Here is a 25,804-nt window from a genome sequence, read left to right as displayed (position 1 = left end):
CACACACACACACACACACACACACACACACACACACACACACACACTGAAGTTACCAGGATTCCTCTTCCCCAAGGCCCGATAGCCTTGGCTAGAGATAGAGCCAAACAGAACTTACCGAAAACCTCATCCGCAGGTTCTCGGAGCTTTGAGGAAGCCATGACTCAAGAGAGCTGGGAGGACAAGAGGAGAAAGAGGAAAAAAAAGACCACGGATAAGAGGTTCAGGTTGGTGCAGGCAAGGGAGCTGCCAATGGCTACCTGCTCCTAGCCTTCCGGCCCTCACCTCTCCTTACAACTCTCTCTCTGGCCCCTGAAAGAGAAATCATCTGAACCACAGCCCAGATTGTTGGGGCGGGCAGGAGGTAGAAGCAAGTCCAGGGTATCGACACAGGCTGTCCTGCAGCCCTGGTCCAAGCTGATTTGCTGAGTGCCTCCACACGGGTCACTGAACTTCTCTCCCCGTCACTGTCTTGGGCCCTTCCGTCATTAGCATTCCCTAAAAGCTTTTAATCATCGTAAGCTGTCCCATATCAAATCTGGGAGAAATCCTGGAGACTATTCAATCCAACCCTCTCATTTTACAGAGAGAGAGAGACGGGAGAATGACTGATCTAAGATCGCATAAGTTAATGGCAAGATCAAAATGAGAACCCAGGTTCTTCCATCTACCCACCTACTTACGTGCCTACTTATCCATGCATCTACTTGCCTATTCACCGTCCACTCATTCACCCATCCATCCACCATCCGCCCCGTCCAACCATCCACCCATGTTTACATCCGTCAATTTATACCATCCACTCATCCATCTTCCCATCCGTCACCCAGTCCTGCCTCCCCCAACTCTCACCACCTGTCTTCCTGAACATGAGCTGTTCAGGAAGCTGGCATCATCAACAGGGCCACTGTTCTTGACAAAGTCACAGTTCTCACAGTTCAAGACAGACTCACAGATGCAGAAGGGTATAAAGAGTACCCATAGCAGAACAGTGTAGAGCTAAATCTCTATGATGCATCAGATATGTTCTGGGAAGAAATATGGATGGATAGGGGTTTGGTTTTGTTTGTGGGAAGTAAGAAAGGAAGGGCAGGTGGGAAAGCAGGATATATGTAGCCGGAACAATTTGGGCAGGCTTCCTAGCAGATGTAGGATTGCAGCATCCCTAAACCAAAGCCTGGGTGTCAGAGAAGCAGGGGAATACCAGATGAGGGGAGAAGGAGGAAGCTCAGGGTCAGGGGCATGCTGCATGCCTGGGACGTGATCTCCAATTACTTCTAACACTCAGGTCCGCATGAGAAGGGCAGAGCACTGCATTAGACCACCCATTTGACAGGTGTAGGAAAGCTACCTCATGCCTGCTTGGTCTTTTCCGATTCTCCTCTTCTGTTATTACATAGATTCATCTCACTGTGAACTGTCCAGGCTTGGGATTCTTAGTATCCCCACTTTACAGATGGGAAAACTGAGATGCAGGAGATAAGAGGCAGAACTCGACCTTGACCACAGTCTCCTGCCCCTCAGCTCTATCCTGGGTGGTGATCTGCAGTTTTGGAACCTGCTCATGAGGAAAGAACACTGCTGGGAGAAGGGACAGGGGTAGAGGTAAGGGAGCTGATCCATACTCGCTAGGACCGGATACGCTTCAAAGCTACCTCCACCCCAGGCTCTGTGGATGCTTGGGGCTGCAAGCAGGAAGTGAGGTATGAGAAGGAGCCAGGGATGTGGGCCCTCCAGGAACCCTCCTGCCATTCTTCAACCCTGGGTGCTAGTAACAGAGAAGTTCTAGAACCTCTCTTCCTGTCCTGAAGGGGTAGATGGGAAGAGAGGCTGCCCCTAAGAATGAACTAAATTCCCTCCTTCAATCGCAAAGCTCATCTGACCAGGACCTAGCTGCCACCTCCTCCAGAAAGCTGTCCTAGATAGCCCTCACTCCTCTCATTTGTCTATATAATTTCTGAATCCACTCTTCCCCACTACTAGGAAATGAGTAATTTTTCATACTTCATTGATTCCCTAACTGGGTCATATCTCTGCCACATCAGATGGGAGCTCCTGAGGAGAAGGGGCAGTATTCCCCATCAGAAGAGGGAATCTCTGAAGATAAGAACTGCCTCTCCCATCAGAATGGAGGTTCCCTGAGGGTGCTTCGTCTCTTAGACCACCTGAGAACGGAGAGCCCATGTGCTCTTTATTCAAGGTCCCAGTTTAGGGTGGAGACCCTCTTGTGGATGCCATCCTCTTTCAGGTACGCTCTGGGGTGGGCTGGGGCCTCCAGCTCATATCAGTGCCGAATGAATTCTGATTCAGCACAAACCGCTTTCTTCAACAACTAACTCCCTGGGGTGTGTATGGGGGACCCTCCCTACACTGTCCCTTGGGGAACTCTGGGAAGCATGACATCAGAATGTCACCAGGCCCTTCCCACCCCCCCTTCCAACACTGAACCTTGGAAAATTAGACATCCCCCCCATTTACACTCCTACAACATTACACTCCTACACACCCACACACACCCACACACACACCCACGCCACACTCATACATGCACATCCAAACCAGGTAACCACTACAAGGTGGAAATGAACCTGTTCTCTGGATGCAGTCTGGGCTCTGACTCTACCAGGCCACTCCTTCCTCCCAAAACTTCCCAATTCCCGGAGGAAGAACACCAATAACTTTTGGGCCTTCCCTGTGAGAAAGGGAGGCGGTGAACTCTAAGTTTCCTGGGACCCAGGGGAAGGAGAAAGACAAAGAAAGGGTGCACAAGCCCTGGAGAGGAAATGGGGAGCAGGACAGAGACAGGTTGGTGGAGAGTCAGTCTACAGAGCTGCAGAGAAGAGGAAGAAAGAGCAAGAAGGAGATGAGCCTGAGAGCAGCGGCGGCAGCGGGGCCAGGGGAAGAAGCAGTAGAGAGAGACAGGGCTCCAGCGGCCCTGAGTGAGGCCCAGGGGAGGGGTGCAGAAGGGCAGGATCGGCTGCCAGGAGAGAGGCGGCCCTCAGTGGGGAAGGAAAGAGGAAAGGGGCCCTGGAAGAGGAGAAGGAGCCCAAGAAAGAAGTGCAACTGGGGAGGGATGGTTGGGAGAGGAGGCTGGGGCAGGGGGAGGCAGTGTGGAGCTAGAGAAAGGGGTGACCCCCTCCCATAAGGCCCAAGCTCGGGGCATCCAGCAAGCACCGCTGGAGATGGGGTGGGGGTGGAGGACAGGGCACCTTCTGCGCTCTCGGGGCCCCTATCGCCCAATCAGAGCCAAGTGGCTAGTTCTGTCCGATCCATTAGTCCAACTCCGCACCAGGCAAGAAGGGGTTAAGCTCTCCCCCCTCCCCCAACACCAGTTTTTAAAAAAAATTAATCTCTCCGGACCTCGGGCAGAGGGAGAGGATTAGGGACACAAATCCTATCTCCACCCCATCTCCTAACGGCCCAGAACCCTAGCTCTGTGCGGGCCGCCCTAGGGACAGGGGAAGAAAGGTCCTTGTCTCTTCGCCCTATCCAACCCCACTCGGGTTCCCACCGCAAGCCGGAGACCCCCTCCCAGCTCCGCTTCCCCGTCCAACTTGGGGCTCTTGGGGTCCCAATACCTCACCTCCAGCATCTGTCATCTTCAGCGTCCGGCGCCTCAGAAACCCCTCAGGCCCATGGTGTTTGGGGCTGGGGCCAGGCGGGAGAGGGGCGGGGGACAGTCACCCCGGCCTCGGGGGGCTCCGGGCTGGCTCCATCCGCTCCATCCCGGGAGTAGGGGTAGGGGTCAGCGAGGGGGGGTCTTGGAGCCGGAGGGAATGTGGGGGTGGGGGTGGGGGAGTTCGGAGAGAGAAGGAGAAGCTTTGCAGGAAGCAGGAGGCACGGCGGGAGGGGCTGGACCAGGAGACCTGACGGGAGGATGCTCCGTGCGTGTGTGTGCGTGTGTGCGAGAGTGTGTGTGTGTGTGTGTGTGTGTGTGAGAGAGAGAGAGCGAGGAGAGGAGAGGAGCGGAGAGGAGACGAGAGGAGAGAAGAGAAGAGAGAGGGAGGGAGAGAGAGAGAGAGAGAAACCGTCTCCCCGCCCCGCCCGGCTGGACGCGGGGTCCCCCGCCTGGCAGGCGGATACTCTTAGCGTCGTGTCAACGGGGATCCGCGGGGGGTCCCCAGGGAAGGGGCGATGAGGGGGCGCGTGGCGGGGAGGCCGGGCGCCCGGGAGACAAAGAACGGGAGGGAGGGAGGGAGGGAGGGGCGGAGGCAGCGGGAGCACGGGGGAGGGAGGAGGCGGCCCCGGCTGGCGGAGCCGGGCGAGGGGATTCTAGTTACCGCTACGCCTCGGCCCGCGGGAGTCGGGGCGGGTGTGAGCGGACGGAGATGCGGCCCCACCTTAGGACCTACGGGGCTTCTGCCTTCTCTGCAAGGCCTGTGAGGGCTCCTGATTCATCCATTCAACAGAAGTCCACAGAGCAGTCGGATGCGCCGAGGCCCGAGGGGACCGTGGAGAACAGAGCCGACCTGGTCCGGGCCGTCGTGGCTCTCGCAGCGTTGTCAGGGGGACAGACGAGTGGGGAGGCCCTCAAGAGAGCGGGTGCTGTGAGCCTTGGTTCACAGAGGACACTTCAGCGCGGGGAGAGCACACCAGAGGGAGCCAGGCCTCGCCTGGGGGCGGGTGAGGATCGGGGCGGGGGCTGTGTGTGGAAGTGATCCAGGAGGATTCCTGGAGGAGGTGACCTGTTGGCTACTTCTGCAGGCCAGGGCAGGGTAGAAGTGCTAGTGGGACTTGTGGGGCTAGGGAGGAAAGGAGAGGAAGATGAAGGATGGGGGGAGGGGCTTGCCCTTTATCCTACCAGCCATAGGGGAAAAAGTAACAGAGGAGTGAGGGGCTCTGATTTGCATTTTAGGAAGAACCCCTCGGCTCCTTTGGAGAAGGCTGCCTGAAGGCTGGGGCACCACTCATGAGGCTGTTGAGAGGTGATGGCAGTGGGCACGAGGATCAAAGGTCATGATGAGGAATATTAAGGATGTAGAATTGAAGAAACGGACAGGATTTGGGGACTGGCTGGCCACAGAAGGAGAAGGAGGGGTCTAGATGACTGCAGGCCTTGGCTTGAGGCCCTGTAGGTGGAGGGGGCGTGGGGGGATGAGGTCAGACTTGGACCTGGTGAGCTGGAGGTGGTGGCAGGTCAGCCAGGGGAGAGAATACAACAATCAACAGCTAGCTACGTCCCGAGATGGTGCAGGGGGTACCAGACGCTGTGCTAGGCACTGTTCTCACATGATAATGTCACCCTCACGATAAACCCGTGAGGTAGGCGTTTCTGTTACCCCCTTTGTCTGTTCAAGAGCCAGTGGTGAGGTTGGGCAAGGGGGTCCAGAGCCCAGGGGAGCGGTGTGCAGTCTGTAGGGATAGAGTTCCCTGATGGCCAAAGTCTCTGCAGTCCCAGGTCTCTGAGGGGCTCTGGGAGGTGGCACGTTGCGCCCGGATGGTCTCAGGACCATGGGTAAGGACAGAATTCATAACCTTTAGGGGCTGAAGATCCAATGAGATCGTGGGAGTTTTGGCATCTCTGGGTGTCTTTAGAATCTGCTGGCAGCCATGGGATGCTGGCTGGACTGTGGAGATCTGGGGAGGGAGTGGTGACTCTGGAGGTGTTATCGGGGCTGTGTCTGGGAAACACAGTTTGTGGGCATTTGGTGAAATCTGGGTGGTAGGCTGGAGTGAGGGATTGATTATATAGCCCCCGTAGGGAGTGGGGAGCTGATAGGTATGTAATGTCAATGTTGGGGGCACATTCTATGGGAGGGTGTCTATAGACCATAAGACTCAGGAGGACCCCCTAAATTTCTGGGAGCTGGGAAACTCCCCTCATCTGATTTCCCTCCCTTATGGCGAATGTTGGGGCTGTGGCAAACCTACGCAAGCTCCTAATAAATGGGGAGGTGGCAGGGCAGGGCTGGGGTAACGCCTCACACAGGCTTGCCCATGGCTACTTGACATAGCCCCAAACGTGGACATAGCTCACAGGTGAGTCACCTCTCAGGCCTGAGGAACTCGCAAAGCCACACACGCCGTCCCCAGCCACACACCACACTCAGGCTTTGACTTGGGCTACTTTCCAAAGGGATTCCACCTTTTGGAACATACGGGGTGCAAGCCCCTCACCTAATACACGGGACAGATGGGGGCAGGACCCCACCCTGGATGCTCTGCTCTGGTCAGATCAACAGAAGCCCTCATCACAACCCCCATGTCTGCCTCGCCACCCAGGAAGATCCAGCCACTTCACTCCTTGGGAACTTTTTTTTTATTTTAATGAATTTATTTATTTTTGGCCACGTTGGGTCTTCGTTGCTGCGTGCGGGCTTTCTCTAGTTGTGGCGAGTGGGGGCTACTCTTCGTTGCAGTGCGTGGGTTTGTCATCACAGTGGCTTCTCTTGTTGCGGAGCACAGGCTCTAGGTGCGCAGGCGTCCGTAGTCGTAACACGCGGTCTCAGCAGTTGTGGCTCATAGGCTCTAGGGCACAGGCTCAGTAGTTGTGGCGCATGGGCTTAGTTGCTTCGCAACATGTGGGATCTTCCCGGACCAGGGCTCGAACCCGCGTCCCCTGCATTGGCAGTCGGATTCTCAACCACTGTGCCACCAGGGAAGTCCTCCTTGGGTCTTCTTGGCCAGGTTGCCTGAGCAGGGCCCAAGTCACCTGTAACTCTGGAGATGTGACCTGTGATCTTGTGGTTTGGTGGTTTCTGATCCTGGGATTCAGCCACCTGGATTTGTCTTCCCAGCAGTGTTCCAAGGAAGATCCACTTGTAAGAGAAAATGCCTAGAGAGGCATGGCCACCATCTCCAGGTTGCCAGGTTGATTCTTAGGTGGGTGGCAGAATTGGACTGGTTATATATGGCCCTGAGGTGTAGAACTAGGATTTTTGGAATGAAGCTATGGGAAGCCAGAATTTGGCTTGACATGAAGGAGACTTGTGTGACAGAGCCATCCAGAAGGGAGTGGCCACCCCAGGAGCTGACTGCCACTGGGAGTTCTGGTAGAGGCCACTCGTCTCGGGTTTGTCAGGGACCCACCAAAGTGACTTTGAAGGGCCCTAATGTTGGGACTTCCATTCTTTAGGGCAAAGAGGACTGTGAGAATCCTCTTGGCGGCCGGGCCACTGAACACAAGTGTCTTGTGCTTTTTTCTCACACATAGCACACAGCTCCCAGAGCAAGGAGAGGCCCCACTGCCCCCTGCTCTCATCTCTGTCTGGGATTTCACTGAAGTTTGTCCCTGGAACCCTGGCATCTGGACTCCCAGACCCATTGGTATTAGAACTGGTGAGTTAGCAACCAAACCTGCTGGCACAGAGCAGAGGTCTAGGACTACTTAAGGCCTCTCTGGCTACCACCAGAGGGATTCTCTAGAACCCAGGCGACAAAATTGCTCTGACATATCATCTCCCACCCCCAGCTGCACCTCCAGAAAACTAGGGGCTGGGTATCCCCATCAGGTTACACTTCTCAGGGGAGGGACTCAGGGTTCACCTTACTATATCTAACCCATCCTTTGAATTCCATCAGAGACCTTGAAAAAGAGGAAAGCGATGAGCCTAAGGAAAGCTCTAGAAACCCCAGCCCTGCCCGGAAGGGATGGGGGGCGGCGGGGGGATGGTGGCAGACGGAATTTGCGGGAACAAGGGTTCTCAGTATAAAGATCCTCAGGGTCAGAGGTAGCACTAGTGGGAGACCACTGGGCTCAGACTGGCATCTCTGCCCCCCACCCCCTCCTGCGAAACAAGAAACCAGGCAGCAAGGCTCTGGGGGCTGCTTTTATGGGGACGACCTGACAGAGGGCATGGTCCGTACAAAACCGGGAACAATACATACATATATATATTATATACAGAGACGCAGTCCTGTGGAAGGCGGGACAGAGGTGGCCCCGGCCGGAGAAACCAGAAGCACCCCCCCACGGCCCCGCCCACCCAGCCCCGCCCCCTCCATCTGCTGAGGCCGAGGAGGTGAAGTGCATGGGCCCAGGCACTGAGACAGCCAGCTCCTTCGGGGGTAGGCGCACGTCTGGGGGCAGGAAGTGGGTGCTGAGAAATACTGATCGATGGCATGGTCTATTTACAGGGGACGAGGAAAAGCCAAAATGGATGGAACAAGCGTCGTTTTTTAAAAAAAGAACAAAAACCCAGGCCGAGGCAGGGGCATGAGGAAGAGGCAAAATGAGAGATGTAATCTGAAAGGGGAGGGGACCTGGGGTGAGGGTCTCACCTCCCTTGGTCCAAGCCCCAATTTGGGGTTAAAGTGGGGAAACGGAGTTGATTTCACTTAGAAAGCAGGCTGCCAGCAGGGCAGCCCTGGTCTCCAAAAAGATGAAAAGTAGTAAAATTTTGCCCTCCAGTCAAAACATTGGAAAACTGTGGGTGTGGGTGGGGTGAGGCTGAATCTCTGCCATGTTAGTACAAGGCTTCCAGGTGTGGCCCTGCGTAGGGCAGGACAGGGCCTGGCTCTCCAGTGACAAATGTTCCCCTCACCTAAAACCAGGCCCCCTAAGCTGACCTCCTCTCCTCCAGCTCATTCCCAGGGTTGGCCAGGAAACCTGGTCCCCAAAGAGGCCGCAGAACAGTTCCAGGAAGAGGTTATGGCTATTTGGCACCTGGGGGGCAGGGGAGGCACAAGGAGAAACTGAGGGCTGCTGCCCCAAGAAAAGGGGGAGCTGGACATCAGGTGTCCCGGACTCTCCCCTTTTCACGAAGGATACGTGAGAAATCAGTGCAGGGCCAGGCCCAGCCTCCAGGCTCTGGGTAGACTCTACCCATCCTGGGAGGGCAGACAGGGATGGCAGGAGAGGTGTAGAGGCAACCCCTCCCAGCAGGAGGGTCAGGATGCAACAGAACAGCACGATGACGGGGGAGCGGGGAAGGGACAGGAAGGTAGACTCAAGTCAAGAGGCCCAGGGGCCGCCTAGGAGCCCCGTGAGCAGGGAGCAGCCTCCAGGTGGTGAGGTGCTGGGAGAGCCCCCGGCCCCTTTCCAGTCCAGAGACAAAGGCTGGAGGCTGTAACGTCTGGCAGTTTGGTCTGCAGGTCCTCGTGTCCATCCACCACCCAGGCCAGCCCTTGGCATCCCATGGCCTCTGTGCCTCAGCCCCACAGGCTAGAAGGAGGCCATCCTTCCAGCCACCTGTCTGCCCGGGGCCACCTTAAGGGGGCCTGTAATATGGGCCCTCTGGTCCCTGAAGCTGGGGGAGGTGGGGTGGAGGGGTGGGGGAGTCGGGGCACCTGTCCCCAGGCTGGTAGGGGGCGGGGTGAAGTATTGAGGACAGGGGAGGGAGGAGGACAATGGGAGGGGATTAGTTATTGTCCGGTCAAGGAATGATTCCTGTTAAGTAGAATTGGAATTCCTCAGTGTTTGCAGGTTTCCTTCCAGTTCCGAGATCTGAAAAACAAAGGGGAGAGGGAGTCAGGCCTGGGCGCTGGGCATGGTCCCTGCCCTTCGGGCCCCCCTGAAGGAGACATGACCCTGAGCTCCCAGCCAGCAGCATGACTCCTCTCTCTCCCTGCAGGATCCACAGGGTGGGTGCCAGAGGGGGGCTGACCTGCCTGCCCCTAGGGCACCCCTGGGCCTACCTTGTCCAGGAGCTTGTCCATCTCTTCCTTCCTCGCCAGCTCTGACTCCTCTAGAACCCGGCGCTGTGCCGTCTCCTTTTTCAGGAACTCAATCTCCCTGGGTACCAGTGGGAGACAGACAGTGGGTAAGGGTGTCTGGTCTAGCTTCCATCCAGAGAGTCTCAGGGTCCTCAGCCCCGTCCTCGGCTCCACCTGGGCAGCTTTTGCCGGCTCCTTTTTCTCAGGTCGGGAGGTCCCAGCTCTTCCCAAAGCCTCTGGGGCCTGGCTCGTTGCCTCTGGCGCCCAGTCATTACAAACCCAGGCATCCCCACCGCAGGGCCCTCCAACTTCTGTGCTCCTTGCCTCCCTACTTGGCTGGGGTGGGGAGGGAATGCCACCACAGGCCTCTCAGTCCCCCCTAGGCCCAGGAACCCCAGCCCCCAGCCACGTACTTCTGCTGGTAGTCCTTGATGAGGCGCTTGGCCTTGCTGTACTTGCGCTCCAGCGCCTGGTACTGGGCCTGGGTCTCCCGTAGGTGCTCGTCCACAGCCTGGCACAAGCTCTGGGCCTCGCCCCAGTAGCCCTCCAGTTTTTCCATGCGCTCCTTGTTCTCCTCCACACTCTGCTCCAGCTGGGCCTTCTCCAGCCGCCACCTCCCCTTCTCCTGCTCCAGGCTCTGCAGCTGAGAGGAAGAAACACCCCTGGGTTGGCGGGGGCCAGAGTCGTTGGATGATTCCTGCAGATATGGAGCCCACTGCCCCCCAACTACTGACTCTCCTTGGCTGAGCCTGAGAACCGAAAGCTGGAGAGGGAGGAGGTGGGACCACAACCTCAGCCTTCCCAGCCAGGGGCCCTGACGCGTGCCACGCTCCTAGAAGGCCGGAGGCCCAGGATCGTCGCTGATTAGCTCGGGGACTTGGGGTAAGGCCACTTCTGTCTTAAGCCTTAGTCCTCCCATCTGTAAAGCAGGAGTGAGTCCTTCCTTGCCAGGCTCACAGAGGCTGCAGTGAGATGGTGGAGGTAAAGGAGCAGGGCAGGTGAGGGTCACCATTGCCCTCTATCCCCTCTCTGCAGCCCTGGCTTCTGTGGCTTCCTCAACAGTCCTGGCTCCTCTCCCAGCTCCCTGGCCACCCCAGTGCAGACCTCCCAGCGCCCACAGCCCAGTCCTGGGGACTCTGTTCTCTCTCTACTCACCTCCTTCACCACCTCTGTGTACTGAGCCCCGTACCTGCAGCCCAAATTTACTCCCAGCTCCTCAGAGGCACCCTGCCCCCATCCACACAAACTTATTCCTCCTTTTCTGACTAGCCCACCTCCATCCAAAGGTACCATCATCTCACTGCCACCCCAGGGCTCAGCTTCAAGCCCCACTGCCTGCCCCTCAAACCTCGTTGGCTGCAAACACCCCTTGCCCTCTGTGTCCCAGCCACACGGGCCTTCGTGCACATCCTCAGACCTGCCACATTCCCTCTTGCTGCAGGGCCTTTGCCTCCCCGTTCCCTGTGCCTGGAATGCCCACACCTACCCTCCCACCGCCTCGTCATTTCCCACTAGCTCACCCTTAGGGCCTCTCCTTAGTGCATCACTTCCCAAGATGTCTCCCGTGATTCCCCTCTGACAGCACGGCCCACACACAGCCCGGCTGCATCAGGCTCTGCTGGCTCTAGGAGCTCAGCGGCCCTGTCCTCTCCTCTAGAGCCCGCGTCAGCTTCTGTGATACCAGTGTCGGTGCAGAGACGCTAAGCCGCACAAGGGCAAGGATCAAATCTGCTTTCGCCCATCACAGGTCCTAGACGGTGCTGAGCACTTAGAAGGCGCCCAGCAGTTCCTCCCCTTCATGCTCTGCATCTACCCAGGAACATGGCCTGTCACCTCACCCTAGAAAATGCAACTCAAATCCGCCCTTCCTATCCATTCCCTCTGCCTGTGCCCTGGGCAGCCCTGCCCATCCCTGCTGGGACATCACCCGGGTTTCTAACTGGTTCGCCGGCCTCCAAGTCCTGCTCACCCCCATGCCTCCCACTTTGTCGGCAGTGACCTTCCCCCTCGTGGCCCCATACGGCCAAAGAATCAAGGCTGGAGCCCTTAGCAGGGTGTCAGGACACTGCAAGCGTAGTCCACCCTGGCAGTCCAGCTGTCTCCCACTTCTCCCCCACAGGAACAGCTGCCACAGCCTGTGGGCCTCCTTCCAAAGCCAGCCTCCAAGCTCACGCTGGTCTCCCTGCCAGGAATGCCCTTCCCCTGCCTCAGTCATCTAAACCCTGCCCTCCCCCTGGGGCTGTTTCACACTCTCCTCTCTCCAGGTGTGCTGGTCTAAGCCCACATATGGGAGTGCACATGTGTGTACCTGGGTGCACCATGTCTGCACAGTCCCTATGTGCCCCTGCCTCTCCCTGCCACACTGGAAGCCCCAGGGGAACTGGGACTCCTAATGTCCAGGCCCAGCAGGGACCCAGTACAGACTGTGTATCAGAAGTCTGTGTATCTATGCCTGTGAGGGTGTTGGCACCCAGTGTGCTCATGTGGGTGTCTGTACATAGCACATATGTGTGTTTGTAGATGTCACGTGTGTGCACCAACTGATAGCATCATCTCTGTGAGAATGCGCACGTCCTGTGACACTCTTCTTGCGTCTCACAGCGGACGGACACAGCAGACGGACACAGAGGTATTGCCACGTGAAGCATGGGTCCGTTGTCCCCGTGTTATGTCTGAGCAGAGTGGGTGTCTCTAGGTGTCTGGGTGAGTGAGTCTGTGGGTACCATGTGCCTGGGTTCGGGGCTGGTGCACGGACCCCTGGATGGTTTACGTTTACCGCTGGGCTTGTATGTAGAGGACACGTGTGGGACTGTGTGAACGTGAAGACATCCACGTTCAGCTGTTAGAATGCTGACGGCTAATAGCACAACTTTTTATTGAGCACCTATTATGTGTCAGACACTGTACTAAGGACTTTACGCGTATTATTCTATTTTATCCTCACAGTGATCCTACGGTGTTGGCACTGTTATCAACCCATTTTACAGGTGAGGAGAATGAGACCCAGAGCAGCAAGTGAGTGGTGGAGAGATGGGTCCAGAGCTTGCGCTCTTAACACTACCCTCCCTCACCTCAGAGCGGCTGGTTCTGCACGCACCTGTGGGTGGGGGGCAAGGGCCGGCGTGTGCAGTGTGAGGGTGGAGGGGTCGTTCCCCCAGCGCCCCGCCCCCACTCCCCGCCGCTCTTACCTTTCTTTTCAGCTGCTGGATCTCCGCCTCGGTCACGGCATGCTTGATCTGGAGCTGTGGGGGCAGGGGCGCAGGCACTCAGCTCGGGCTGGGGTAGGCAGTACTGCGGGGCTGGATACCAGCCTGCCCTTGCCTTCCACCAGCCCAAGGACCCCTCTGCCCACCTCCTTGAACTTGTGCACCAGCTTCTCAGGCTCCATGTCCACAGGGGACAAGGCATCCTCGTTCTCTGCCAGCTCGAACACCTCGATGGCCATCTCGCCACCTGGAAACGTGGGGCTCAGCTCCTCATCCTCGTCAGTGGCGTATTCTCCTGTCTGCGAAGGGAGACAGGCGGCTGTGCACCCTGCCCACCACAACCTCCCTCAGCCCTGAGGACTGGGGGCCCCCCAGGGCTGTGGTTCACGCCGCCCTCATCAGACTGGGGGCCACCCAGGGGCACGGTTGGCGTCTACCCCCAACAGCCTGGAGAGTCCCCAGAAGACAGGGGTAATTCCCCTGTAAGACTGAGGGCCCTGAAGAAACAGCCTCTGCTTTCCCCCTCACACAGCAGGTCCCCTGGGGTCTGGAACTGTCTCCTTCCTCAGACTAGGTCCCCTCAGAGTGGGGGCTCTTAGAGAGAACTACGTTTTTCTTGTAGGACCAGGAAGGCTTTCTGAAGACAGAGGGTGTGACTCTTCCATCAGACTAGAGGTTCTTTAAGGGAAAGGTCTGCATCGCCTCCCTCAGACTGGGGGCTCCCCCAGGATAGGAGCGTTGCTCTGGGGTTCTTCACAAGGCCTGGAAAGTGGCAGAGGCAGAGGACGGCTATAATACTCCATCAAGCCACCAGGGGGCGATGACGCTGCCAGCCAGGCGGAGCCCCTACCTCCTCGTCATCCTCCCCGTACTGGGCGTATCTCTGCTCCATCTCCCGCTGCCATCGCTCCTGTTCCAGGGTCTGCTGAATTAGCTGGGCCACCTCACTCTGCTCACCCGGCCGCTCCCGGCCAATCATAAATCTGCAGAGGCACCAGCATCGTTCCCTTTGTCTCTGTCCTCGGCCGGAAAATGCCACCATCCTCCCCGCTGGTATTCCCCTCTCCACATCCAGGTCCTCCCAGGGAGGTGAAATGGAAGAACTGAGTCCAGAGACTGCAGGGTGTTAATAATGCATGGGGTAGCAGGGGTCCCTTATTGGGTTTCCTTCCCAGGAGAAGCAGAGGCCCACTAGCCCTTCTGGCCAGTTTGTGGGGAGGGGGAGATGTCAGCCAAACTTCAGGCTAGGCCGCAGGGGACAGGAGTTCGGGAGGTGCCAGCGTAGGAGCTCTTCCCCCACCACATGGGAGAAAACGAGGCAGGGGATTGGCGAAGCTGACCCTGGGGCTGTAGATGGGTGTCTTGTGTGCACTCCAAGGCCCTGAGCTTCAGGAAGGGGCGGGATGATGGCAACTAGAGATTAGGATGGAGAGGAAACAGTGGAACTTCCAGGCACCAGCCCCTCCTCTCCGTGGCCACCCACATCCTGTTTCTCTACCACCCTTTTCTGGGGGCAATGCCCCTCTTGGAGGGGGCAGGGAGTGGTCCTTGAATGTTATGCCAGAGAGGAACGTAGGGAGCTTCTAACCCAACCCCTTTAATTGACAGACCCAGGGAGGAGAGTCTTCACAGGAATCAGCAGGCTAGAGGGGAGGGAGGGATAAACTGCAATTTGGATGGCATTCTCCCTGCATGTCTTGGATCTTCAATGAATGAGTCAGGACAGGCAGGGAGAAAGGAAAATAAGCCCAAGAGGCCAGTTTGGAGGCATGGTGGACAATGGGCCTTGAAGCCTGAGTGCTGGTGGCTAGCAGCAGCCAGGGGCTAGAGATGTGAAGGCAGGCAGGGCAGGGGATAGGCACACAGCAGTTCCTTCTGGCAGGGAGGTGGTGAAAGCTCCTCTGTAAGTTGGGCCACCCAGAGTCTTAACTAGGCGTGGGCAGCTGGTCAAAGTGGTCAGATGAGGGCTGAGCCTCCTGTCTGCTCCCACTGCCCACCGCCCCCACCCTCCCGGGCCTCACCGCACACGGCCCTTGGTGTTCCGGAGCACGGAGGCTGCAAAGCTCTGGGTCACTCCCACCAGACTTGTTCCATCCACTTCCACCAGGAGATCATTCACCTGGATCCTAAGGGAGGTGACACTGGTTAGGGGGGGGTCACGAGGCGAACTGTGGAGCTGGGGTAGACATGGCCCCCCTCCCAACAGTAACTCAAGGCTCAGTCCCCACAGGGACCTGGTACTTTGTCTACCTGCGTAAGATGCATGAGGCCGGAGGACCAGGTATCAGCCAGGCCCATGGGCAGTGAGACCCAGGCATCCAGGACCAGGAATGGTGGCAAGCACACTCGCCATGACAATCACAAGCTATTTCCCCTCCTCCACCACAATCGGCAGACCAGTGTGACATCCACAGAGCTCATCACGGCCATGCACACCAGCAAGGGCCTGCCGCGCACACGTAACACACAGCCTTCTTACACATCCATTTCCGTGCAGACCTGAGTCCGCAGATTTCCTCCAAATGCCTGAGACCTGTGTTCACACACAGTCCCACAGGGTCACCCCCTGCCCCCATACAGGTGCACAGCCCCCAACACGCTCCAGCTGTGGTGCTGGAAGCCCTTCTTCTCCACACAAGGAGAGAGATGGGGGTGGTCCAGACTGGCCGCCGAGGGGGATGAAAGCGTGGGAGGGACCCTCGGCCACCTCCTTCCTCCACTCCCACCTCCCCCCGGAGTGCCAGGCCTCCTCGCAGGGCTCCCACACAGAAATGGAGGAGACAGCCTACTGTAAACAGCTCACACCAACACGCCCCGTGTGGGGACACTCTCACATGCACACACACTCCCCACCTGGCCAACGAGAGACCATGGGAAAGGCTCTGGAAAGTTCAAATGAGGGGGTAAGTGAAAGAGCAGGGATGGCCTTCCTTCCTTTTCTCTGACCCCCCAACCCCAGCCCGCCATGCCACCTGGGCTGCAGCAACAGAAGCTCCCTGAATGAGGCAACCCCACCTCCAGCATCATGACCCCGGTCCTCACAAGGACACCCACTCACCTCTGTCACGTGGAGGGGTCTGTGCTTAGAGGTACCACAAGGTACCCCTGATATCAGCCTTTAACTTACAATAACCCAGGGGTGCCCTACAGCTGTTCCCACTCCCCCTCTGCAATCCACACACAGCAGGGAGGCTCCAGAGGGGTCACTGGGCTGCCCATAACTCCAGGGGGTCTTCCTGAGCCCTCTGACCCACAGAACTCACACCCTCCAGCCTCAGAGGCCAAACACAGGCACACAGGCAAGAAGCAGCCTCCTCCCTGGCATGCCCCCACTGGCTATTCCAGCCTCACCGCACACCTGATCCCTTGTGGTCTCTAGCTCCAGCTATACCTGCCTGCTTTCGGTGCCCTGCCTGCAATGCCTTGCATGCCCCACTCCCTCAGCCTAGCTAACTCTTGCTCATGCTTCGGGTCTCAACTCCAACATCACTTCCTCCAGGAAGACTTCCCTGATACCCAGAGAGGTCAAGCCCTCCTGTTTTAGGGTTTAGTGGCACCCTGTATTTTTCTCTGTTTCACCATTTTCTGTGTATCCACTATTCATCCATCTGCCTCACTACACTACATGCTTCCTGGGGGCAAGGCCTCAACACTGACTCCCCAGCGCCTGGCACCAGCCCTACAACAGTGTCAGAGGCTCAGTGTTTGCTAAACGAAAAAAAAAGCTCACAGGTACTCTGCTAGGACAGAGCCTCCACACCCGTGCTCTCCTCCCCATGGCCCAACACACACTCAAAACCAGGACACACAACACCTACACATAGCCTCCTAGCATGCAAGTGCCATGAGGGCGAGTGCTCCGTCTGTTCTGTTCACTGTACCCCCAGGGCCTGGACCAGCACCTGGAACAGTAGTGCTCCACGAACATCTGAGCCCCACACAGGTAGTGGCCTGCCCCGCCTCGCCCAGTGGCCCGCCCCATAGATGATGGCTGATCAGGGAAGGGGAGGCGGTACCTGCCGTCCCGATGGGCCGCACCGCCTTCAGTCACAGTCTTAACAAAGATGCCCAGCTTCTCCAGGCCCATGTCTGCCCCGGCCCCCATGCCAATGATGCTGATGCCCAGGCCCTCGGAATCTGTGAAGCAGAGGGTGATGAGAAGCAGGTAGGGGGGTGGGGTGAGGAGCTCCAGCCTGGGGCTTGCAGGGGACAGAGTGAGAGACTCCCCATCCCCTACCCTCATGCTGAGGTATGGCCTCACCTCAAGAAGCAGTCTCCACGTGGGGATGTCCCACACCTGGGGAAGGGACATGGTTCTGTCCACCTCTTCTCTGCCAAGCCAACTAGGATGCTCTTGGGCCACTGCCTGCCCTCTGCCCCGTCCAAAGAACAGACGTGCAGCAGGGCGCGCTGAGGGGTACTGTCTGTATGCAGACGCAGGTGTGTGGTGGCCACAGGACCACTGAGGGAGCCACGATGGGGATGATCTCCCCCCTCCCTAAGCAGTCTCATCCCTGCTCACAGCCTTTATAATTCAAGACCTCCCGCTTTTGTCTCCCCCTAGACCCACTCCTCTCTCCACAGCTGCTGCCCCCGCCTGTCTAACGGGCTTCTGACATCCAAACTCATGATCTTCCCCCACAAACAGGCTTTTCCTGTCTGCCACTCCTTCATGGGGCCTGGGAGCCACCTGGATTCCTCCCGCCCCCTCGTACCCTCTGTGGAAGCCAAGTAACCACCGAATCTTGCCGATCCCACCTTCCAAAAAGCTCTCAAGTTGTTCATCCACTTCCTGCACGGCCATCATCTTGTCCACACCACAGTGGCCCCTCTCCATCCACTTATAACCCTTCACCCCACAGCACAGCCTGGTGTGGTGTCTCTAGAATACCTTTCCCAGGCCTTGCAAGACTTCCGGTCCATCTTAGAAAAAAGTGGTCTACAAGGCCTTGTTTGCACACCCTTCTTCCCCCACCCTCTGAATCCACCAGGTCTCTCCTCTCTCCCACACGCTCCCCTGATCTCCTCTTCAGGGCTCAACTCTAGCATCACTTCCTTGGGGATCTCCCCGAGGCTGGTCAGGTTTCCTGTTAAATGCTGTTATAGCGGTCCCTCCCTTCTTTTCCCGGCCCCCTCACTGTACACAAGGACGTAGTTAGATGTGACCATTCCACCCAGGCCTGCCCCCCACCTCCACCGTCGCTCTCCCATCAAGGCTTGGCCCACACAGCCCAGGACCCAGGACCCAGCCCCCAGTGCTCCCGGGGGGCCTGATGACTTCAGGATCACATAGTGCAACATGACAGGGGTGGTGGCGGTAGGAGCTTGGGCTGGGCTGAGTCTGTGGGGCCGTGGGGCGCTGACAGAGGCCCAGTTAGAGGTAGAAGCAGAACGTCTCTGTGGAAGCGCCTGAGGGTCCAGGGCGGAAGCTGGCACGGGGGAGGAGGCGCAGGAGGCCCGGCTCACCCTTCTCCAGCTCCACAGGGAACAGCTCCAACCTCTCCACCCGCTTCTCCAGCTCGTACTCAGCAGAGGCTGCCATGGGATCCACGTCCTCGTTGCGGCGATCATAGTCCTCGTTGGAGTAGGTGCTGAACACCTGGGGAGGAGGCCGCCTGTCAGAGGAGCCCGCAGGAGGGCGAGCGCTAAACCGCTGAGAGGGGGCCCAACGGGCAGGCTGCGCCACCCGCCGTGCTCCCCTCCTGCCACAGGCCTCCCCCAGCCCGCAATGACCCCAGCTCAGAGTGGGGGCCCTTCTAGTTCCGGAACTGTGGGGCGAGAGAGAAAGGGAGCCAGCCTTGCCGCATCCACACCATTACACCCCTGCAGCTCCGACCACATGAGCGTGGCCAACTGGAGTAGGAAAGGAAGGTCAATGCCGGAGAAACTGTCACACTCAGGAACCCAGGTCCCCAGGTCAGAGAGAGATGGACAGACAGCCCCTGTCCCAGACAGAGGCGAGGGTGGGCACGGACACAGACGGCAGGAGAGAGGAAGGAACAGGATGAGGGGAAGAGAAGAAAGAGTGAAGGAGATGCTGGAGGATGCCAGATTTGGGGGGTGGCGGACAGGAGTGGAGACGCAGGGAGGGGGAAGGGAGGAGAGAGAGCGGTAGAAAGAGGCAGAGGGGCACCCAGGACCCAGCTGACCTGAACCTGAAGTGGAGGCCAGGGTGGAGGAGGGAGGCAGGAAGGACCACCTCTACCCCAATTGAGAGGGCAGGCCAGAGGAGCCCCTACGGCCTTGCCTGCACAGCCAGGCCTCCGTCTCCCTCTAGAACCTCAGCTCTCTGAGGTACGCCCCTATCCCCGGGGCACTAGGAGGCCTGGGCAGAGGTCCTGGGCCCAGTGCCCTGTAGAAAGCAAGGAAAGCAGGAAGGTGGCAGCCTCTGACACTGTCCACAGCGAACCCGGCCTTACTGTCCCCTGTATCCCTCTGCTGTCTCTCAGCAGAAAGGGAAATTCCCCAGCCTGACCCTCCTGCAAAGAACAGAGAAGTTAGGACAAGGGCTCTGCAGGAGTACCTAATTCTGGGCCCAGGCAGGGTGCCCCTGGTGGGAGGTTAATGAGCACCGTTTGGGGTACCATGACGTGTTCCTGCTTCACTGCCTGCAGCGACAGGCTAGCACCACTTGGAGCCAAGCGGGGGCGACGAAGGGTGGCAGCAGCTCTATCAGATGGCTGGGCCTGAGGCCTGAGCAGCTGAAGTGGGGCACCGTCTCCCCCAAGGCCCCTGCCAGGGCCCCACTCCTCCAGGAGCAGGCTCCACGGGCACCCAGGCCGGCAGCGGCACTCTTGTGTCCCAGCCTTGGTTTGGTGTCACCCCCGCGAAGCCCCACCACTCCCACAAGGGGGCTCCTAGCTGCAGGAGTCCATGTGGTCACTTAACTCACTGCCCTCAACTTCACAGCATCAGAGAAAATTGAACACGAACCCTTAAAAGCTCCTTGTGGATTGTGCAGTGGTCGGACCGCCCCCCCCACATCTGGCCAGCAGCCCCAAGCTCCTGGGAGGGACAGGCTACCTCATCCACACATAGTGCAAGATGCCAGGTCCGCTGCCCAAGGTCACGGGGGTTAGCCTGTGACAGGGCGGATGAGACTGGCGGGTGGGTCACTGAGACTCTGTCCCCTTTGCACATATGCCCCAGGCCCTGGGACAGGGGCTGGTGTGTGCCTAGACCCGGCAAACTGGCTTTGGCCCCCTTCTGTATCTGAGTCCCTTTGACCCTCACCCTCTACTCCAGCAGAGATGCTCCCTTCATCCCTCAGTCTATGTGGTGGCCTGGGTCAACAAACCCCCCCCCAATGCGTAAGCACACGCAACCTCCCTCACACACACACACACACACACACAGTGACCTCCATAACACCCTCACAGCCTGTCCTGGGCTTTGCCCTCCCCTCTTTTCTCAGCCTATCAAATCCTGCCCCCTGCAGGAAGCCCAGGCCTCAGGCTCAGAGGTCCCAGACCACCACTCACCACTGCCCACCACCATGTGCCCAGCCTACCTCGGGGCCCTGGACCCAGGCCCCCCTCTCCAGGTGACAACCTGGAATTGAGCTCTCTGTCCTCAGCAGAAGCCTCCATAAAGGCAATAACTGGGTCATCCAAGGGGCACAGGACCTGGACTTAGTATCAATGCAGGGGGCGCAGCAAAGAGAGGGAAAAACTGGGGGGTGGGGGGAGGAAATTCCCAGTAAGGTCAAACGTCAGACACGCACAGGCGGTACCACGCACCACAGGCTCCCACACACAGGCGAGCGACAGTCACCAGGGAGTCAGAGAGCACTGTTCCAAATCATGTGCTATTTTCTACCCAAAAATCAGGGTAAGGTGTCAAATACAGACAGTCAGAGGCCCGGGGCTGAAAGACCAAACTCCAACTGAGGGGATCAGACAGCTCAGAGAACTGCCGGTGGTGGTGGGGGGGGGAGGTCCTGACCGCCTCAGTGGTCCCCACCTCTGTCCTCAGTGTCCCAAGAAACACCCATAATCTTCAATTCTCTCCCTCCAGGATGCCAGTACCTTCAGAAGAGAGGGGAGGGGAAAGGGCTTGTGAGGTCACAGCTGGGGGAAGGGGCTGGCCCAGGCGGGGAGTAGCACTTTTCAGGTCCCCTGGGGTGGAGGTGGGAGAGGAACAGAGGTTAAGATGCTGGGGCAGGTGAGAGGAAACTTGGGCAGCTTCAGTGTCCAGGAGTAGTTATGGAAACTTCAGTCAAACAGATGAGGGTAAAGGCTGGACTTTCCTTGGCCTGGACACCCCCATGAAGCAGACTTGGAGCTGGGCACAGCTGAGCCTGGCGTGGTGAGAAAGAGCCTTTAGGCTGAATGTGCCAGCCAAGAATGGAGGGTAGTAGGAAAGGCTGTGGTAGTAGGAGGGCTGTGGTTCTTAATTCTCCCAGGGATCTCACCATCAACATTCTCCTGAGGATCTCAGGGCACTGGCACAACCCACAAAACTGTGTGTGTGTGTGTGTGTGTGTGTGTGTGTGTGTGTGTGTGTGTGTACACGCAGCTGAGTCCCCAAAAAAGAGGCAGCTCCCATCCCTCTTTCAGGGCACCCAGAGAATGAAGCAACAGCTCTTGGGTCCTGCCAAGGCCAAGAGCAAAAGGAGGAGACTGCTGCCTGGCACCTGGGGGTTTCCCAGCCTCACCCGCTCCCTTCTCCATACCCTTCAGAAGGCCTAGCCTCCTCAAAAACCACAGAGAGTGCCTGCTCCCTGTGGAACCCTGTACCCCCACCTCGGGAGCTGGCCCAGCACAGACCCCAGGGAACAGGGCCCGAGTCACGTGGCCCCAGCTCAGCTCAACCTCACAGACCTGCTTCCCTCTTTCAGTTCTGTAAAGTTGGGGTGAGGGCTACAGACATTTTGGAGGAAGGGCTGCAGGCCACTGCACGTTCCTGCTCCTCCATCCCCCTATGCAGCTCTGGTGCAGGGGGAAAGCAGGGGTGTTTCTAAGCTCCCCAGGCCCCTCCAGCCCAGAGTGGAGTAAGGACCAAAGTGGGGAGGCTCTCCTGAGGACACAGGTACACACGCACACACACATACACAGACACACCTTCCCACCACCCAAGCCCACGCCTCTGGCAGCCTCTGGAGGACGAAGGTCTGGGAAAGGAAGGGAAAGCAGGTGTCCCAGGACCCACGCAGGGCAGGGCAGGTGAGCCCCAGGGCTGGGCGGGGCAGCGGGCACAGGAATCTGAGGGCAGGTCAGAGCAGGCCACCCCGGCTCAGGCCTAAAAATCTTCCCTCTCTGACAAACAGCTGGAAGTCCCCCAGGCCCCCCTTAGGGTGGTAACTTCTGGGAAGGGGGCTGGGTGACAGGGCTTGACTCAGCCTGCCAAACCCGGCTGGCTGGCGAGGCGGGGGCGACTGCGTGCACGTGGCAGGGGCGGCGCGGGGGTGGGGAGGGGGGTTCACTTACTTGGATGGGCGCCGTGCTGAAATGGATCTTCCGGCTCGGGGCCGGGTCCTCTTCTTCCGAAAGCCCCGGGATCTCCACACACCCCGACTCGGGCTCGTAGGGGGGCTCACCCTCCTCCTCATCTTCGTCGTCGTCCTCCTCCAGGGCACTGCCCCCAGAGTCCTCCCCCAGCCCACTGTAGGCGCTCACGTCCACCAAGTCCGCCTCCGAGAAATCCTCCTTCTTGGACTCGTCCACCTCCTCGGGGGCCACGTCCGGGGCCCGGCCATTGCCCACCCCTCTCTCAGGCGCCGCCACGGTCGCCGCCTCCTCCTCGGGGGCCGCCTGGGCCTTCTGCTCCTCGGGCGCGGGGCTGGCGGTGGTTGCCAAGGCGCTGCCATTCTCCAGGGCCGCATGGACCGTCACCTCCGCCTGGATCACCTCCGCGGGCGCCGCCTCGGCCTCCGACTCCCCGCTCTCCTCCACCTCCACCGGCTTTATCTTGCGCACCTCCCGAGGCTTGGGGGGCGGCCGCGCGGGGGCCACTCGGTGCTGCGGGGGCTGCTGCCCTCCGGGGCCGCGCTCCTTCTCGGCTGGGGCATCCCCCGACGGGGCGGGCGGCGGCGGGGGCGGCTGAAACACCCGGGACCGCTTGCTGACCAGCTTCGAGTTGACCTGGGGCGCCCCGGCGGCCGCGGCCCTGGGCAGCCCCGGCGCGCGGTGGAGGCCGGTCCTCGAGTCGGCCTTCTCAAAGACGGCGCTGAGCTGACTGACCGTCGGCGACACGGCGTCGGCGTCCAGCTTGTCCAGCGCCTCGGTGCTGCCGTTGAAGCGCACCACGACGTCCAGCTTCCGGTCCTGGAGGCCGGCGCGCTCCTGCCTCAGCAGCCGCCGCGCCGCGGCCTCCTTGTCGCCGCCCGCGGCCGCCGGGGCGCTCCGTTCGAACAGCTTCCGCGTCTCCTGCAGCCGGGACGGCGGGTGCGGCGGCGGCGCAGGCTGAGCGGAGGGCGCGGGCTTGGAGTCGAAGCGGCTCACGCGCTCCGACACGCTGGTGCCCAGCTTCAGCAGGGCACTATGGTCCACGTTCTCGTTTAGGCTGCTGGCCCGCGGCAGCGACAGGCGCACGCCGCGCTCGGGCGCCCGCAAGGCCTCAGTGGGGCCCGCGCCGCCGCCCGCCTCGCCCGCCGTCGTGCCCATCTGCAGGAACATACTTTTGATGCGGTGGACGTTGGAGCCATATTTCTTGTGGTGGGCCGCCTTGGGTGCCTCGTCTGGCCCGGGCGCGTCGGGCGGCTTCAGAGCCTGGATGCCCGCCTCGTAGGCGCTGCGGTGCGGGGAAGCGCTCCGGAGGGGACCCCCGGGCCCCCGCGGCTCCGTCTTCATCATAGTGGGGGGAGCCGGGTTCTCATCCCCACACTTCCCGCTCCCCCCTTCCAACAGGCGGCTGGCCAAGTCGGGACCACCGCCCCCTCCCCCAGAGAAAAGGAACCCCGAAAGGCCTTTTTTAGCCTCCCCCCAAAACCAAGCTGCCCAAAACAGTTAACCTCGATTTAAAAAAAAAAAAAAAAAAAAAAGGGAAAAAATATCTCCGAGAGCCCTGTGTGGGTCGCCTCCCCCAGTCAAGCTGCCAAAGACAGCCAGCCCCTCTACCAAAGACCGAGCGGCCTGGAACGGTCGCCCCCACCCAAATTAGAAAAGCGGCGGCCGGGGCCGGTGGGACTGCGAGCCCTGCCCGCGAAGCAGCAGCGGAGGCGCCGGCTCACATCGTCCGAGGCGGTGTCAGCGGGGCTGGTAGCCCCGGCACCCCCAACCCCGGCCGGGGGCCTTGGCTCTTGGGGGGCCCGGCACCAGGGCGCCCATGGCTGCTCGGCCGGCCCGGGCCGCTCCGCCGCTGCACTACCCTCCCTCCCTCCCTCCCCCCCGCGCCCCGAGCCTCGGTCTTTCTCTGGTTCTGCCCGAGCGGCGGCTGCCGGAGACCAAGCTGCTGCCCTTCTCGCAGCCGCCGCTGGGGACTGGCACCTCTGGGTCCTAAAGGGATCGGATTTCCGGGGCCGGAGCCTGTGAGCCCTCCCCTTCCCCTCCACGCGATTGTATTCCCCTCCCCTGCCCGTTCCTCGCCACAGCCTTCCACTGACCCCAGACGCTGGCTTGTACACTTCAACCCTTCCATCCCAACCTCTGACTGTGGCTTTTCACAACCCACATAACCGCACTACCACTAAATATTGGGGGTTGGCAATCCAACCACTGTGGTCTCAGTGTGGCCCTCCTCTACCCGAGGTGTGGAGGGAGAATAGTGGGGAGGGGCAAAGGATCATTTCCTTCAAGGTCCTTGGAGCTTCCTAGTATAGTTCACTTTGAAAATTTTAAAAATTCAGATTGCCCTGGAATCTGCATTTTAACAATTTCCCATAGGGAACATTTTGCACCCTTTAAGGCGTGAAACCTTGGCCCAGTGTTGCTGGCCTTATGGTGGAGGAGGAAGGGGAAGAGAGAAAGGAGATGGTCCTCATCACCCAGGTGGCAGTCCGAAGCTGGCTTTTGCCCTCTGCAATTCTGAAGAGGGTGTCCTGTCACCTGCCTGCACTGCACCCAGGCTGGGAAAGAAGGGGTGGTATGCCTGTCTTCATGGCCTTACTAGAGCACTCCTGCCTCTCAAACAGGAAGAAGGAGTTTTGGAGGAGGAATTCTGGAGGCCTGGGGCCAGAGTTTCACCAGTGAGAGCTCTAGCTTGTATCTCTACTCTAAAGGATTCTGGCCACTGTGTGCAAGTGTGTGTAGGGAGGGAGGGGGAAGGGTGGCAGTGACCTATACGTTCCCTGTCCTGGCAGCTGTTTTGATGCTCCCCCCACCCCCCACATACACAAGGGGCCTGGGGTTGCCCTCTACCCTTCCCCAGATGCCCGGGCCTGGGAGTGAAGGTCCACCCCCTAGACCATGACAGATCCAGATGCACGGCTTCACTCCACAGAGCCCAGAAAATGATGAACGTTGTGGACCCTAGGACCCAGAGAACAACTCAGGCACAAAGCCTCCCCCCACTCCCAGCTGCTTCCTGCATCTCAGGCCTTCCTGCAGCCTCTGCCTCCTCCCCCGCCCTCTTCCCTTCCATCCTCTTCCTCTTCTCCCCAGTCTCCCACTACCCACTGCCCTTGCCTGGAAGGGCTGTCGAAAGGAATCCTCTCACCTCTCCACTGTAGGGATATGTGTGGGTTTTGTGCGATATAAACTGGTTAGCACGTGCAAAAGAGCGTGGGGGATGGGGTGTGGGAAGCCGCCTGGGAACCCTGAATATTGGGACAGGGAGGGGCCAGGAACCACAGGACTGGATCTTGAGGCTGGCAATCCTGAGGGTAACGGAGAGGAAGGATTTGGGTTCTGAGCAGGAGCTTTGGGACTTGGGTTTCCAAACTCAAGTCTGGGATTTGAACCTCCCCACCCACAGCGCCCCCGCCCCCGGCCCCGCCCCCGCTCAACCTCACTATAGAAGTTGGGTGAGACAGAAGTCTCACCTAGTTGGGGATTTGGGCGGTGTCCTCAGAGGCTCTTGTGTGGATTGGGGGAGGGCACAGGCCCCTGGGTGTTCCGCCCAGAATC

The 25,804-nt window shown here is 59.1% G+C and overlaps 2 protein-coding genes across 2 annotated transcripts in view; both read right to left on the bottom strand.

The window, feature by feature from the left end:
* The window catches only part of SAMD14 (sterile alpha motif domain containing 14), a 15,440-nt gene extending 11,653 nt beyond the window's left edge, over positions 1-3,787 (bottom strand). Inside the window, exons 1-2 of the mRNA XM_029213038.1 lie at positions 3,584-3,787; positions 119-173 (exon numbers count right to left, since the gene is read on the bottom strand). Coding sequence (XP_029068871.1) covers positions 119-161 — 43 coding nt within the window. The 5' untranslated portion in view covers positions 162-173; positions 3,584-3,787. The remainder of the gene's footprint in view (positions 1-118; positions 174-3,583) is intronic.
* A 3,967-nt stretch (positions 3,788-7,754) lies between these two features.
* On the bottom strand, positions 7,755-24,099 carry PPP1R9B (protein phosphatase 1 regulatory subunit 9B). The gene is made up of 10 exons (XM_029213034.1): positions 22,229-24,099; positions 18,267-18,399; positions 16,817-16,937; positions 14,822-14,926; positions 13,651-13,783; positions 12,947-13,099; positions 12,783-12,836; positions 10,008-10,237; positions 9,577-9,673; positions 7,755-9,385 (listed from the first exon to the last, which is right to left on the bottom strand). The coding sequence occupies exons 1-10, from the start codon at positions 23,591-23,593 to the stop codon at positions 9,332-9,334; spliced, it is 2,445 nt and encodes an 814-aa protein (XP_029068867.1). The 5' UTR covers positions 23,594-24,099; the 3' UTR covers positions 7,755-9,331.
* Positions 24,100-25,804: the final 1,705 nt, after the last annotated feature.

The sequence above is a fragment of the Monodon monoceros genome, unplaced genomic scaffold (assembly GCF_005190385.1).
Source record: "Monodon monoceros isolate NGI ecotype Baffin Bay Population unplaced genomic scaffold, NGI_Narwhal_1 Super_Scaffold_9, whole genome shotgun sequence".
Classification (NCBI taxonomy): domain Eukaryota; kingdom Metazoa; phylum Chordata; class Mammalia; order Artiodactyla; family Monodontidae; genus Monodon; species Monodon monoceros.
This window is presented reverse-complemented; position numbering and strand designations above follow the sequence as displayed.

What these genes read in the sequence shown, in the direction of transcription:
- PPP1R9B (XM_029213034.1), bottom strand. Translation starts at nt 23,593, where the DNA reads ATGATGAAGACGGAGCCGCGGGGGCCCGGGGGTCCCCTCCGGAGCGCT. An exon ending in TCAGCACGGCGCCCATCCAA is followed by an intron (nt 18,400 to 22,228) that starts GTAAGTGAACCC and finishes CCTCCTCCCCAG; the next exon opens with GTGTTCAGCACCTACTCCAA. An exon ending in ATCAAGGACTACCAGCAGAA is followed by an intron (nt 9,674 to 10,007) that starts GTACGTGGCTGG and finishes ACTGGTACCCAG; the next exon opens with GGAGATTGAGTTCCTGAAAA.